General features: G+C 40.6%; 1 protein-coding gene across 3 annotated transcripts in view; it reads right to left on the bottom strand.

Annotated features, from left to right (window-relative positions):
- Nucleotides 1–16,447, bottom strand: part of EPB41L4A (erythrocyte membrane protein band 4.1 like 4A) — a 139,811-nt gene that overhangs the window by 18,458 nt on the left and 104,906 nt on the right. The window contains exons 13-17 of one of the 3 annotated variants that reach the window (XM_087742221.1): nucleotides 16,145–16,226; nucleotides 11,784–11,867; nucleotides 9,190–9,303; nucleotides 7,279–7,326; nucleotides 3,131–3,208 (exon numbers count right to left, since the gene is read on the bottom strand). In XM_087742221.1, the coding sequence (XP_087598347.1) occupies nucleotides 3,131–3,208; nucleotides 7,279–7,326; nucleotides 9,190–9,303; nucleotides 11,784–11,867; nucleotides 16,145–16,226 (406 nt within the window). The remainder of the gene's footprint in view (nucleotides 1–3,130; nucleotides 3,209–7,278; nucleotides 7,327–9,189; nucleotides 9,304–11,783; nucleotides 11,868–16,144; nucleotides 16,227–16,447) is intronic. The other 2 variants (XM_087742222.1, XM_087742223.1) reach the window with 2 other exon arrangements.

Genomic DNA, 16,447 nt, shown 5'->3' with positions numbered 1-16,447 from the left:
CATGCAGTTCAACAAGGGGAAGTGCAAAGTCCTGCACCTGGGGAGGAAAACCCCAGGAATCAGTACGTGCTGGGGGCCACCCAACTGGAAAGCAGCTGGGCAGAAAAGGACCTAGGCATTCCAGGGGACACCAAGTTGAACATGAGCCACCAACAAGCCCTTGCAGCAAAGAAGCTGAATGGTATTCTGGACTGCATTAGACAAAGTACTGCCAGCAGGTCGAGGGAGGTGATCCCTCTCCTCTACTCAGCACTGGTGAGGCCACACCTGGAGTACTGGGTCCAGTGCTGGGCTCCCCAGTACAAGACAGACATGGACATACTGGAAAGAGTCCAGCAAAGGGCCACCAAGATGATGAAGGGACTGGAGCAGCTCTCCTAGGAGGAAAGGCTGAGAGAGCTGGGACTGTTCAGCCTGGAGAAGAGAAGGCTCAGGGGGATCTCATCAATGTGTATAAATACCTGCAGGGAGGCTGCAAACAGGACATAGCCAGGCTCTTTTCAGTGGCGCCCAGTGGCAGAAGCAGAGGCAATGGGCACACACTGAAACACAGGAGGTTCCTCCCAAACATCAGGAAACACTTTTTCACTGTGAGGGTGACCAGGCACTGGCACAGGTTGCCCAGGGAGGTGGTGGAGTCTCCCTCCTTGGAGATACTCCAAAGATGTCTGGGAATGGTCCTGGGCAACTGGCTCTAGGTGACCTGCTTGAGCTGGGGATTGGACCAGACAACCTCCAGAGGTCCCTGCCAACCTCAACCATTCAGTCGTTCTATGATTCTAATCAGATAGATCTTCTAAGTATAGTCAAGTAGAACACTATGCTCCAGTGCACATTGTCTACTAGTTTAATACATTTTTATCCACACAATAAATTTTGACCACAGCATTAAAAAAAGCAATATAAGTTTCTTCTATGACTGAACTATGCTCATCATCGGTTCTTCCTTAATCTCGTATGAACGTCTGCTTAGAATAAAGCATTCATATGATGGAGTGAAACATCAAAGACTGATTGAGATCAAGGAAAAAGTTTCTCCCTAACTTTTTTCCACTGTTTTACCTTCAGAAGGTCTCATCTGCATTTCTGTTTTTTTTCTGATAATATGTTTTCATCTGATAAATAGTTCACAGTGATCTATTGTCATGTGAGCAATAAATTCTACTCTTCTATGATCAGAAGAGGATTCTTTTGAGTAATGTGAGTATTCAGTCATTTTATTCCAATAAAACAATACAACTTTGTGTCTGCTTGTGCCAGGGACTTGATTATCGTACTGGGAAATAAATTAGTATTAATCTATGCAACAGGTAAAACTTCAGTAATAGCAGTTGCAAGCCTCATTATATTGTCCCATTTAACCCTGTTAGGGCTGGCTCACCTCTGCTAGCGGAAAGCTATTCAGTACCTGTGCCCTTTCAGCTTATTGTATTCCAGCTGTGGCTGCTAAGAAAATGCAGAAACTCATTATGACTGGTGGTTTTCCTGCACCTGATGACAAGGAACAAGTCTCAGCCCTCCAGCTCATTTAGTACTTGTTTACTTTAACACTGATAATGACTTTTGATCTGGTCTGATTTCAAGTGACCACCTAAGAGTAAGAGATGCTGCAACATTAACATTTTTTATGTATCCTGCATTTCTGAAAATGTGAAAAACATGAAAACAATCCACACAAATTGATTTTTTTTTTCTTTTTAATTTTAAGCACTTTTCCATGAGGTGAGGAAGGGTTGGTAAAGACCCTTTTGTTCTTCAGAAACTGATAAGCAGTACTTAATCCTTCTTACAATTCAATCTTTATATTGCAAAAAGTTCTTAAAAACATTCTTGTGGTCAGTCTCTTATTTCCTTCACTTTCTTGTGGAGTTCCCTGAACAAGAAGTTTCACAGGAGAAAAAACCTGGCAAGAGTGTTCTAAGAGAAAGGGACACAAAATACCATTTTCCTACTGATCACTGAAACTATACTCAGCATTTCATTCAACCTTCAGAGCTCACCTGGAAAACAAATCTTCCATGCACACTAGGTTATTGTTAGCTGAGTATCTCACAAGACTGTGCTCTGATTTAAATAAACTCCAAAGAAATCTCATGGCTCAGCTATGCTTATACCAGCCCATTTGAATGTCACAATGATTTTTTTAGCATCTAACTACTGGAAGTCATGCTTAAAATATTATTATACTGCATACTTCTGCAGCACTATCTGGCATATAATTATCTAAGAGCTTCCAAATATCTGAAAATCATTCATCACTCATAGTACTGCATGTGAGACAACAGGAAACTATGGCAGCTTGTGCAGACAGCTTCTTACAAAATTTGCCTTAAACAATTCCTCTTTTGTCCAATGACAGTTCTCTTATGCTCTGTTTATGCAATATGAAGAAATTCTATGTGCTTTATAAAAAATACATTTCCATAAATAACTCTCAAATACTGTTATCTCAAGTGTAACATAAAAGTTGCAGCTTTAAAGGAAATTTTTTGCTAAAATAAATCAGTTGTTATGCTAACTTTTTCATATCAGCAACAAGAAAAATAGAATATTAAAAAAAAAAAAACTTGCTAGGATCACTTGGTATTAAATAATGTTGTCCTATTAAAAGTTGATCCTGTACACATTTTGGGTTTAAGCCCACACTTTACATTTTGGAAAATAAAAATACATATAAAATTAAATGTATGCATTTAAAAACAACACCAAGTTTCAGATCCATTAAAATATTTTGACTATTCTCCTCAAAAGCTCATTTTCTGCTAAAATTCCACACTTCAAATTTTTGAGGTATTGAAGTATACGATGTGAATATCGTCATCACTATTATCTATTTTATTTGCATTAATATTGCAAGTCTTTTGTAAATGTGTCCCATATTTGATTTTGCAGTTCATTAATGAGTTCTTCTCAAGCAACAGGAGGGTATGCATTCATTGCATACACTTATGATGTATGCATAGCTTGGCAATTATCTCTCTTCTTATTCAAGAAAGGACCTTAAGCTGCCTCAGGAGGACTGTACACATATAAAACATGTTAGATTCCTTCTTACTAGGCTTATCTCAGAAAAGTCCATCTCCATTTGTTTGTGTTTCATGCCTCTGTGTCTAAAATATATAAAGGTCACCTGTTTCTCTTCTTCCGATGCTCTCTGTTGGAATTTTCTGATTCACTGCCACTGCTGGTGTTACAGCGAGACCGTGATCTGGAGAGGAGAAAAGCAGCATCTCAAGTTGAATTTATCTATTAATATCTGAAGTACTGAAGTTCTAAACAAGGAATGAACCACACAGCAAAGACATTACTAGGAAAATGACAATTAAAACACTCTAGAGGGCTTGTCTACACCCGAAAGTCATATTATCTTTTTCTCATTAATTGATTGGGAATAACTGCTTCGACGGTAGTGCACCCAGAGTGCAGTGTCAGGTGACTGCTATTTTCCTTTTGAATCATTGCACTGCATTTTTGTTTGTTTATTTTATTTTATTTCATTTCTCAGCATTCTTTGTGTGTACACCACAGTGAAATGTTTCTTTGAGGTGGGAAATGTTTTGTCTCTAAATTGTATGCATTCTGGCTCTTTTCTTGCATATTGTGGGACACCCAACACCACACTAATTCTGTTTTTTCAGGCAAAACAAAATGCTCATCAGATCTGTCTTCTTCTATTCACCTCTAGTTCCATCTGCCTTCTACTAAGTTCATATCATTTTTCAAGTGTCAGGCAGTATGGAAGAAATACCACTAACGCTGTGATTCTACTAATCTTTATAAAAACAGAAAGGCTGAAGTGCACACATTGGCAGGTGTGTGTATCAGCGCAGCTCTGGGATGAGCTGATGTACAGCTACAAAGATGGTACATCACTGTGAGGAAAAAGAAATAAAGCAGTTACTTCTCTCTCACTTCTGACTGCGAAGCTTCAAATGGCAAGGTGACATTCATGGCTCTGATTATTTATTACTGAAGAAGACTGGTGGAACAGGCTGATGCTGAACTTCAAGAAGAAAATGGGCATATGCCTACCTACAGACAAACTACTCTCAGCAGAGAGAAGTGCTTGGCCACTACTATCTGAGACCCTTAAATCCTTGACTGCCACCAATCTACATTCTGGAGCAGACAGACCAGCTGTCAGGGCCCTAGTCCTGGAAATCAGGACTCTGTTACTGTACCACTGGGCTAGGTCCTAAAAAATGGCACTCTCATCAAAACTTGGTCTGGACCATTCTTTAGAGGGATGATGGTCTCTGAATGCATCCAAAGAAAGACATGTTTCTCTGCGGCACTGACAGCCCAGCTGATTAATGGGGAAAGTTGATCAATATTAAGATAAGCTGGCCTAGAAGGACTTAGGATATCAGGAGTCAGAATAGGTGATGATTTTGCTGCAATGGAAAACAGAATTTTTTTTCTGATGTTTCTGGGCATGAAATAGGAGATATAGGGGGATGACTCCTGATGCTGCTGGCAGGGACACATACTTTCTTGTGCCTCCTCGCTTTTCTTTTGCTCTTTGATGATCCACTTTCATAAGAGAACAGATTTGTTAAACTACACCTCAAACAAGTTGAGGAGTGAAGGCAGTTCATTAGGTGTAGGTAAGAGGTAAAGGGAAGCAGTTCATGACAAGGTGGGAGGTTATTGACAAGCACCTGCTCACTGCACGTTCTAACAGTTTAGGGAGAAGAGCCCAAACAGAATGAGAGAGGACAAGAGAACAGCTGCAGCATGGACCTCCCCTGAGTGTCCTGTCTGGTCAGGGACACATCACTCTACCCTCTGTCTCTGAAACCAGGACGTTGTTAGAGATGTCCTTCTGACACAGCTGAGAGTTTCATGAATTTGCCCATAATACCAGTGAATTATGGTTAGTTTTATCAAATTGCTGTGTCATTAAATGTCTCAGGGTCTATGGAGTCTGGTCTCGCCCCCCTCCCAAACTAGGAAGTCACTAACTCAAATAGCTCCCATTCAAACAGAAATGTTTTAGAATAACAGGACAACCAAAGCTTAGGAAAATCAGTTCAATCCAGCTTGTCTGTAGGGAACAGGCTTGGAAAAGTGAAATTTCCCAGAGGAGAAGCAGAAACCTCTCCCCATCCCCAAATTTCATGGCTCATAATTTAAAGCCATTGAGAGGATAGCCAGTTTCCCAGGTAAAAATACACATTATTTGGTGAAACTCAAAGTGGGGATAAGAAAGATGCATGTTACTACAGAAAAATGTAACCCCGAAGGAAGAAGAAAGATTAGAAGATGGTGTTCAAAAGATATTGGCTCAAGCACATTCAGAGAGTTCAGAGCAATAAATGCCCCAGAACTGCAGCAGACCTTACATGCCCCAAAGTATACGTTTTTTCCCCCCGAAATCTTGTCAGATGTTTAATAAATATTCCACTAATCTTGAATCTCAACATTACTAGGTCATCCAAGCAACACTGTTCTTTCACACTTCCAGGTCATCGGAGCGACTCTGTTCTTTTACATTTCTCAGCATTTTAAGTATTTTCTAACTCTGGTTTAAGCAATTTATCCCATAAGGTACAAAGGCAGCAAAAATCACACTGTGGTGGGAGAAGTGCAAGATAAAACATCCTATTTGCTCAAATTCAAGATAAGCCTTTCTCTAGCTTTTCAGGAATCAAAATCTGATCCACCTTTTGGATGCTGCACATCAAATTATCTTGTGTTCCCTGCCAGGAAAGCACTTGCAGGGAGACAGCAGGGCTGCTGAGCTGTCAGCTGAGTGGTAGCTGCTGATGCTGGCTGTCAGAATATCATCTTTCACTGAATATTAAACATCAGCTTTTACTGAACTGAATAAAATACCAAAAATGGAAACAAAGGTGGTTTCCTAAGTCAGGTGCAAGAACACATGAGATCATCGTGACCTCTGACAATTACAAAGAACCTTTCATCCTTTCTCATGCTTTATTGGTCATGCAATATATTTGATATTTTGCAGGTGGAATATCTATATGGTCTGACACAAGGAGCAAAGAAGAAGGCATAAGCAGTTTGGCAAGAGACAGAACAAACAGAGCCCAGGAGGGGGCTGGAGGGTGGGGCAGGTTGCAGGATTTGGTATTTCAGAGAAATAGCTGACAGAGAAGGCTCATATTCTGGTGCAGTCCTTTTCTGATTAAAATGAGAGAAAAGTAGCAAAATTGTGAGGAATTGGAGAAAGTCTATTCCAATATACAAGAACAAACGTGTACATTTGTGATGTAATACAGCAGGCACAGCCTTTGGGAAGAGGTCCCTTCTAAGCACTGGGGTTTTCCACCCGAGATGCCTGACTAAATCCTCTCAGTTTTATGTGCTGGACATCTCCCATGGGACCATCACTGGGAGCTTGCAATGGTAACATCCTTCAGAAAAATAATCTGTTATCTTATAATAGGTGCAAAGTACGTGAGCACTTTCCCTGACTTCCTGTGATTGTCCCTGAGATGTTTGTATCTCTGCCAGAGCTCCTTTCCCATGCTGCAGCAGTGAATCAGATCCTGGGAGTGCCTCCTCTCCTTTGCAAGCTTCAGGAGACTCTGACATTGAAATGCACTGCCTTTTTCCAGCAGCCAGGGCAGGAGCATAGGAGCGAGGAGAAGCATAGCACAGAGTCATGGCAGGCAGATGTGGCACTAGAGAACTCCAGGTGCAAAAATCTGTCAAAAGCTGAAGTTGTTGAAGGGCACATCCAAATTCACACCAGCATTTTGTTTGGAAATGTGACAACTAGTCAAGACTGCACAAGAAAAAAAAGAAGCTGAAGAAAAAATTCAGCAAAAAATGTGAAAGACAGTGAGAAGGCCATAAGAAGTTGCATATACCTCTGCATCTACCTTTTGCAGGACAATTCATCTCAAATGATAGTACACTTGCTTTCAAAACAGATTAATTAAGAGTGGACTGGGAGGCTGGAGAACTCAAAACAAAATGTGCAGATGCAAAATCCAAAAGCTAAAACTTCTGGAATTGACTTTCAAGTTGCAGACAAGCCTTTAATAAACTTCCACAAATTGCTTCTAGCATTGTGTAGAAACAATGTGCAAGGCAGCTGGTAGGAATCTCTACTGTGATGAGGTTATGCTATAGAGCATTTTAGCAAAAGTAAAATAGGAAAGAAAAAATTAAATGGGCAGAACACAACAAGCCTTTTAAACATTTAAGAAGATGGGGGAGAAGGAAGGAAGGGAGGGGATGCAGGGAACTAAAATATGATCAGTACCTTCGCTGTCATTTCATGGCTCCTATAGATCATATATTTACCTTCTCCTTTGCTTTAAATCTGAATCTTCACCACTGTTTTGATTTTTCCTGTGACATTAAGGAAGTTTCAATGAAATACCATCAGGTCACTTAACACAAATACACAAAAACTCCCATTTTTTAAACAAACAAAAAAAAAAACTTTACAAAGGTTTTTTTTCAATATGATTTAAGGCAGAGAAAAAAGAGCATGTGCTTGTTTTGAACTTTTCAGGACACTTCTACAGTAAGTTGCGAAGGCATGATCCCATTCAAGCTCTCATTGCAAACCCCTGACTCGCAAGGTTAAGCATGGTATGCTAGCCTTTAGAGTTTCCTACTGTTTCCAGGATAGCAAAGCCTGATGTTTTCCTCTTAATTCCAGTAAGGAGTGCATAAACAACACAGCTATTGTTATTAAAAGGTTGAAAAAGGAAAGTGTATGAATAAAACCAAGATTCAGGAAGACATAATTAGGTTAGAATCTACTTACTATTGTCAGTCTTCACAGTCTCACATATGAGATAAGACTTTTAAAAACATTTTGTTGGTGTGGTGGCCCAAGAGAAAACTTGCTATTGGCATGACCACCTGTCCACTGAGTAGATCAGCCAAATGCAAATCCCAGATGATAAACACTTTGCATTTCAAAAAATTTCCTACTGCACAGTGCACAAGCATTGTTTTTTTCTTGATATAAGACAGTTTTGCACTGCACATCTCTATTCCTTTGTTTTTACAGAGCCCAACAAGTCCTTCTGACAACTAAGCTAGCAATGAATCAGAAAACCCATTCAGGAAACACATTGCTATTAACACTTACAAGGGCTCTATCCAGCAGGGTAAATCAACATAAGTCTATTGACTTAGACAGAGCTACGGTGATTTACTTTAACTCAGGCATGAGGTCACTAAGCACACACCATTGGTGAGTTTCTTCGCTCCTGTTCTAGACAGCTAATGGCAGATAAAAGGTCTGGAGCAGCTCAGAAACCTGAAAAATATAAAAGCTCCACATCTAACTACATTTCCTCACAGATATAGCTGTGTCTTCAGAGATTCCTTTGCAAACCCTGGCTTTGAAAGCCAAACAGGTAGTCACTTCACAGATGTCAGGAGATGTAACTCCAAAGTGCTGGCTTGTAAGGCAGTTCTAGAAGACTGAGATGAATATGGCAGAGTAGTTATGCTTGTCTATACTTCACAGCAGATCACAGCACCGGGGTACCTTAGCAATGAAAGCAGCTTCTCAGCAGGACAAATCATCCCAGGTAACATGCAGTCTCTCAAAACTGTATCACTTCAGAACTGTCCCTGTAATTCGCATTTTGGACATAGTCCAGGACACACAGCACAGAATCTCCATCCATTTAATTTTACTTCTCTAAGTTACTCAATTCAGCATGTACCCATTAAAAACACATTAAGTATCTCATAGTTGTATTTTTGCTGGCATCCTCTCTAATGTAAAGTAATTCATACGTAGGACTGTTGAAGACAGCTTTATGGCTCATTCGTTTTATCTTTGTTGCAGTGAAAGCAAAGCAAGGTACTTAAAACAAAATACTGTTCTGTATTAGAAGCTCATTGTCAAGCAAGCAATACCCATCAATCCTTTCCTTCACAAGGGAAAATAGCTACAGCAACTGAAAGGATCTTGCACATGCCAATAATGCAATTTCTCATATTTTTAACATCATTTTCGTAGTACCCAGAACAGCACACAAGCAAAAAGCCTGACCAAAGCTTTCTTTCCAAAAGTAGATCTGGTATTCTTGCTCAGGATTTTTTTGGACTAACAACTGGCCCCTAAAGTACCCCTCTTCCCAGGACCCAACTGTGTCACCAAGAGCCTTTACTGAACACAGAGCATGCAGGACCTCCAGCTTTCTACTGTGAGAAGCTAACAGTAATTAACCCCAGGGCTCTCACCTCCTCCGGACTGGCTGCCCAGACTCATTCTCGCTGCCACCTGATGGGTTCCGTCGCCGAGAGTAAGGAAACTTCGGTGATTTATTGCGGTCACTGGGAGAATTATACAGCCCACTAGGGTTAAAAAGGAAGAGCAAACAGTTGGCTATAAAACTTCCAGGAAAGTTAGGTCAGCTAACGGAGACTCAGACTACAAAAATGAGAAGGTTCACGCACACACTTATATACATATTCAGCTATACATGTACGTGTGTGTGTGCATGCTATGTAAATACAGACGGTACTGCTTTCCAGCAATAAATATTTTACACTGAACCTTGAAAATGTAGGAGAGAGACCTCTTAGCATTACGAAGCCAAGAGCTCTAAGCTTACAAAATGTAGAACCAAGTCTATACATATTCTTTTAGCATAACAAAATTTCTGTGCTTTAGTATGAATTATCCAACCCAGAGCTAGGCATTCAAATGCACGCCTATTCTTTATGTTTTCCACTGATATAAGTATGAAAACATTCCTGTTGCAACATACATCTTCATCACAGAGCTAATGCTTGGGATGGTGAAACAATTTTAGCTCCATCTCTCTCCTGTTGATCCACACAACCCTCTGCCAATGGTCTGGAGGTGTTTCAAACTTCAGGTTATGTACTTAGGCCTGGGCAGGACCCAATGGGTTGGGTTGTTATCAAAGTAGATGTAGACTATCAAATGCCTGTATAGATTATCCTTCGATACCTTCCTACATATGTGTAAGGACCTATTCCAACAGTGTAACAGAGCCTGTGATGGAGTACCTATCACCCTAAGGTGGTCTACTGATGTTCCATGACTTTTTGGAGGAAGGATGCTAAACTCAACCACACATCTTTATCTAACATTACTTAGCCCTTTTCACAACAACTGTGTGCTAAGATATTTCTTTCTGCTTTCATAACCCTCTGGCCTTCAAACTGGGTACATTCTTCTTCACCTGCTTCTGCAGACTGCTGATTACAGCACTGCTCTGCATGGTTGAAAAGTTGCCACAGTTCATCTCAATGAGAATTATTATTAGAAGCTGTGAAAGCCTCTGCTTATGTGTCTAAAACTGTGTAGTCCTTTAGAATAGATGGACTTGCAAAAACTCAGTCCTACCGTTCTTTGGATCCTGAGGGATCAAGCTTCCTGCTATTCTAAAAGCAATTGTAACACTGGAGCCCTAATGTGACAAGCTGACGCCACTTCTTCATTAAAACTCACAAATAAATGTCTATCGTACAAAGAGAATATTTGCACACTCCCTTGTCCTCACTCCGAAAACTCTTGATGTTTACAGAAGGAGCACACGTAGTAAATCATCATGGTGCCTCAAAAGACACACCATGTATAGATCTGAATCATCACACAAAAGCAGGACAGTACTGGATTACACTTAATGTGCCATCTAGTTCCGTGGCCTGTTTCCAACAGGGGCCATAAACAACCACCTACAGGAAGCAAGAAGCTGAATACGTATGACAGTTCCCCACTGCTCTCTCAGTCCCCACTATTCCAAGTCCAGGGGACTTACTGAGCCAGCTGCTATACCTCTGTCTTCAGAAGCCCTTGGGGATTTCTATTCCGTGACTCACCCAGCTTCTCCCAGGAATCCACTAACTTCCAGCAACCCTTCTAAAGGAGGACTACAGATCTCCTAGTCACGGTAAGTCACTACTCACTGCTTTTCTCAATGCTTTTAAACCACCTCCAATAGCTTCATGTGAAGATCTCAAGTTCTTACACTGGAAAAATTCAATCCTGATCTCTTTCTCCTTTCTCTGTACTACTCATGATTGTCTAGACCACGTCTCCTGAAATTATCTCTTTCCCAGACTGAAGAAAAAGTCCTGCCTGGCCTATGCTCCTTGTACAGATTTCCTGCACAGCCATTCACTCCTTTGATTACCCTTGCTGCCCCTCTCAAGGCCTTTTCCTTCTCGTGAGAGAACCGCACTCACAATTCATGGAGCAAATATGTGATCCACAAATTTATGTAATGGCATAATGCTGTTCTCTTGCTTTCCTAATAATTGCTAAATGTTTTTCTGACTGCTACATAGTTTATGTTTCCATTAAGTTATCCATCATAACTACACAGCACCTCATTTTACTCAGAAATCTAGGGTTATTTTTTTGCCCCTATGTGCCTCGCTTTACACTTACTCACTCAATATCATCTACCATCTAGTGACTCGTCACTCATACTTTAGGGGTCTTTCTGCCACTCTTCACAGACAACTTTCACTCTCACTGTCCTAAACAATTCTGTCCCATCACCAAACCTTATCACCCCTTTTCCAGGTTTTTGACAAATATACTCAATAGCAGAGGTCTATGAACAGACCTCTGTGGACAGCCACTGGTGACTCTCATCCACTGACCACTTCCTCCTACACCTACTCTCCTAATTTTTAACTGATTATTTATCCATGACAGGACCTATCTTCTTATATGCAATACAGTTTTATTGTGACCCTGTTAATACATTAATATATTATATCAATATCCTTCAACCTATTGTCATGGCATGATATTTACCATTGCACAATACCTAGGACATCATGCCTTGCCTTACCTCTGTGGGCCATTTTCCTCCCATGGTGCGCTTGTTTTACTTCTTTGGGTTTCTGGACTGTTTTCATTTTTCATCTTTTTAAAGCTAAATAAAAGTACAGATATATATATATATATATATTTAAACCCATAGTGTACAGATCACATGTTTTCTCCCCCTGACCTCTTAAAAATTAATCTCCAAGGCATACAGTCATCACAGAGACACACCCTGCCATATAGCTATCTGCCTGCTATGCGAAAGAGGGCAAACAGCTCCTATGTTGAAGAATCTCTCCTAGAAAGAGAAATTGGAAGGAAAAAAACCAAGACTTTAAAATCAGCTCTACAAGCTCATAATTATGGCTGCACTGAGTCAGAAAAAAGGTCAATCTTGTCTCAGAATAAACAAGAACAGATGCTTAGGCAAAAAATCTAACAATAGGGCAAATACACAATGTACTCTCACTGTCTTCCAAAATATGCAGTTAACAGATTACTGAATCAGAGGCTTTATCTGTTTTTTATTCTACATAGCTCTTCATGGAACTTTTTTCTATGGATTTAATTAAACACCTCTTGAACATTTTTTAATTTTTGGCATAAATAGTGCATGGTAACAGGATGCTCCAGAATTTAACTATGGCACAAACAATTCTCTCGTTTTGTTTCAAAACTTCCACCTGGTTCAAAACTTCCATCCTGTGTTCCTCACTAGTTCTGTGCTTATAGAAAGAAAAAAAGCCCTATGAATGATTGTTCCCTAATCACAAACTCCACCCCATAATTTTTTTTAATACGTTTTTAACAACTGTCTCATCTCTTTTCCAAGTGAAAGAATCACAGACTATTTAATCTCTCCCATTATAGGAGTCACCACATACCTCTGATTATCCTTATCACACTTCTCTATCATTTTTTCAGGTCTACAGTACCTTCTTTAAGATGGGAGCAACAAAGGCAGCAGTGATAACTATTCAAAACATGACAGACCACAGGTTCATAGAGTAGCATATTTTTCCCATTTCTTCCCCAGTAACTCCCTATGTTTTCTTTTTGCTAGACACTGAGCATAGATCTGACAACATGACAGAGATATCTTCACTGACTGCTGCAAGGTGAAGTACCAGGACAGTCAAAATAGTCACCTGGCTTAAGAGATATATCAGTGTTTGTAATCAGTCTCCTGTTCTACCTGCGGAAGACAGGGGGAAAAACAGCAGGATGCTCCAATTTTTCCTATTCCTACCATTCTCACCGTGTCAGGTTTTACAACTTCCAACCCATTAATGCTCCTAGATAGCCTGCTCACTGCCACTCCAAGTGCTGCAAGGTGGCCTCCAGCTAGAGCATGCTTTTGCACCCACGTTCTCACCAATGGCTAGTCATGCTTTTCCTGCATCATCATCTCTAGAGCTCGCTTTCTACCTGAACAAGCAGTTCACCTGATAAAGAACTAGATAGCCACATCGATTTCCACTAAGCTTTTCAAGAAGTATTACTGACAGCAACCCACTACAAGCATTAATACCACGTATCTTTCCAAAGTGCAACTTAAGCAGCAAAGAAAAAGCTTTACAGATGCTTATAGAGAGCAAGACATAAGCCAGAGTTCTTTGCCCAGAGCAGGAGGTGACAGACTCGGCTTTATGAAGGAATTGTGGCTACTTAATGCACTAATCTGCTTTTAACCTCAGCCTTTGGTTACCACAGGTCACTGAGTTAATCATTTAATTCTCACATAGTGAACAAAATGCAAAGCTACAGAAAGTCTGTAGGAAAGGAAACTAAATTACAGTTTATCAAGTAAATAATTTTCTTAATACTGCAATCATTAATTATTGACTCATGTGCATACAATCTATTCCCAGGCTTAAAAATATGTGCTTACTACAGACTAAGCAAGAAACTCGGGTAAATATGTTTCAGTCCTGTATTGCAAAAAGCAATTGTTTTTGCACACCATAAACTACTGAACAATACTGAGATTGAAGTTGGGCTTAGAGAAATTTGAATAGTGTTCTCAAATCTTAAAAAAGAGAGGGAGAGAGAAATTACCTTGGGAGGTGAATTCACTGCATTAGATTCCTAAGTCGTTATTAATTCAGAGCAGACATACACTTTACAGCCAGAGAACTATTGCATGGCAGCTCTTCAGATACTGGTATTATCTCCAGGAATGCAGTTGCAAAAGGGACTGAGTTCATTCAAAGTATTAGAAAAGGTTAGGATCTGAATTTCATGTGAGATTACTGTTGTTGGGGTTTATTATAATTTACCTTGAATTTATACCACTTATGCAGAAGTGGCCAACTATGAATCTCAACAGTGAATGAGATGTTACACTATGAAAACTCAGCTTGTAAGAATTGCTGAAAGATGCTTTGCAAGCATGACCGATAATTAATGCAAGAATTACATGGGATGGAGTAAACTATGAAACTGTAAATGCTTCACAAAGTGCTGCCTGTCACGTGTACTAAGCCTGGCAGACCTGAAAGGTGTTTTACACGTGCAGACAGAGACACTGAGAAAAACAAATCAATTTCTAAATAGAAAGCATGCAAGAAAAACAACTTCCAAAACTTTTTTGCTGGAAGTGACTAACACTATTTAAAACTCTGACTCAGTGAGAGTCTGCCTGTGAATTGCTTTTAAACTATCAAGGTAAGAAACTGAACTCAGAAACGTTGAAGCTGCCTTGTTGAGAGCCCCTTATTTTGGTTCTTGCTCTACAACCTGCCTATCCACTTCTTTTTAACAGTTCATTGCTAAAAATTTATACACAGCATTTGGAGCACAACCTGTAGTGAAGGGCTCCTATTCCTTCCCAATACGATCATCTCTGCACTATGGAATAAGGGTACCTCTTGCTTTGCACCTTCCTCTCTCAGAACAAATCACAGAATGACAGAACGGTTGAGGTTGGCAGCGTCCTCTGGAGGTCATCTGGTCCAGCTGTCTGCTCAAGGAGGGCCACCTAGAGCCAATTACCCAGGACCACTCCTAGGCAGCTATTGAATATCTCCAAAGAGGTAGACTTCATAACCTCTCTGGGCAACCTGTGCCAGTGCTCGGTCACCCTCACAGTCAAAAAGTGTTTCCTGATGTTCAGAGGGAACCTCCTGTGTTTCAGTGTGTGCCCAATGCCTCTGCTCCTGTCACACAGCACCACTGAAAAGAGCCTGGCTATGTCCTCTTTGCACCCTTACTGAAGGTATTCATATACCTTCCTATTGTTTTCTGCTCAATGGCCTAGCTTCAGCATGACCAAGTGGCAAAATCATAAACTTTCTTTTAACCCATGATTAGTGTTATTTTCTGAGGGCTAGAATATTTGATCCAATTTCCCTCAAACCGAGGAAGCCATTAAATTCAGCTCTCCTTTTCTGGGATAACTGTTCTAAATATTAGGCAATAGAAAACACTATCCACCAAGTATTTGCACTAAATCTTTTAGACACTTCTTCAGAGGTCAGTCCAGATACCTAGTATGTGAAGCCCACAGCTTCAATGGAGATACAAGGCCAGAGCTGCTCAGCTCAAAAAAACCTGTCAGGGTTACTAGGCATGCAGAGACAGACATTCAGGCAACTAAGCAAAAAAGCTAGGTGCCGAGTTTTTGACTCATTGTTTTGTCAGATCACTCTTTTTTGATTCAGGCACCCAAATTCCACCTAAAATTAAGGGTGGGGATATAAATCCCTTTCTGAATCTGAGTCTCACCTCTTTCTCTCAAATATGCCCAATAACGAGAGATGCGCACTTCAGCACTGATAATTAAGCACAGCAAACCACGCAAGTCCAGAGAAGCCATGGCAATTCACTGCTCCTAAGGATCAGGCCCAAACACTCATGAGTTTTATTCTGGATTTACCGGTGTAACAGGTAATGGGCTGAACAATTAATAGCATGGCTGGAAGAGAGGCCATGCCCAGCTCTTCCCTGCCCACACATTCCAAGCAGAGCTTGCCCCGGGCAGGGGCAGAAGACGCATGCCCTGAGGGCCCTGCCAGCCAGCCCACAGCTCCCAGGGGAGAGACACGTAGGAATTCACAGGACTATCCTGACCAATGTCCCCTGGGTCATTACCTGTTTTTTTCATATTTAAACTCAGACTGCTTACCTCCCCATAAACTTGTCCCCTTTCATGGGTTTCCAAACTCCATGTCACCTGGAACCCCTGTTCCAGGTTCCTCAGAAGATCAGGGCTTGTTAAAATGAATTACTGGGCAACACTCTCTGATCTTTGTCAACATAATATCAGACTGTCCTAAACTTAAGGGCAGGATAAACTGTTACTAATGATTACTAAATGTGTTCCTCTATCCAATGCAATACACAATCTCTTAAAAGCTGGAAGGGAACTGCTGGTCTACGTACCTTTTCACAGGGGAAGGTGCAATAATTTTGGTAGTTCCTTCATTTTCGCCATTTGTTGTAATCTGGCTCATGTTCTTAGATCCTGAAAAAAAAAGCACAAACAGAACAGTCCTGTAGCATATATGCTTGCACACCTATTCAGCATAATCACCTACTGAACACAGTGCAGCAGGAGAGATAAAATGATACACAAGACATCTGGTGCATGCTCTACTTACTAAGGGTGCATAAGGATCACACTTTTGTGTCTTATCCTTATTTTTAGTCATACCACATCACAAGGAAGTTTAACGCGGGGGACAC

This window comes from Nipponia nippon, unplaced genomic scaffold, assembly GCF_047370975.1.
Source record: "Nipponia nippon isolate SJK-2023a ecotype South Korea unplaced genomic scaffold, ASM4737097v1 scaffold_8, whole genome shotgun sequence".
Classification (NCBI taxonomy): domain Eukaryota; kingdom Metazoa; phylum Chordata; class Aves; order Pelecaniformes; family Threskiornithidae; genus Nipponia; species Nipponia nippon.
Note: the sequence above shows the minus strand (reverse complement) of the source record. Positions and strands in the feature narration are given on the sequence as shown.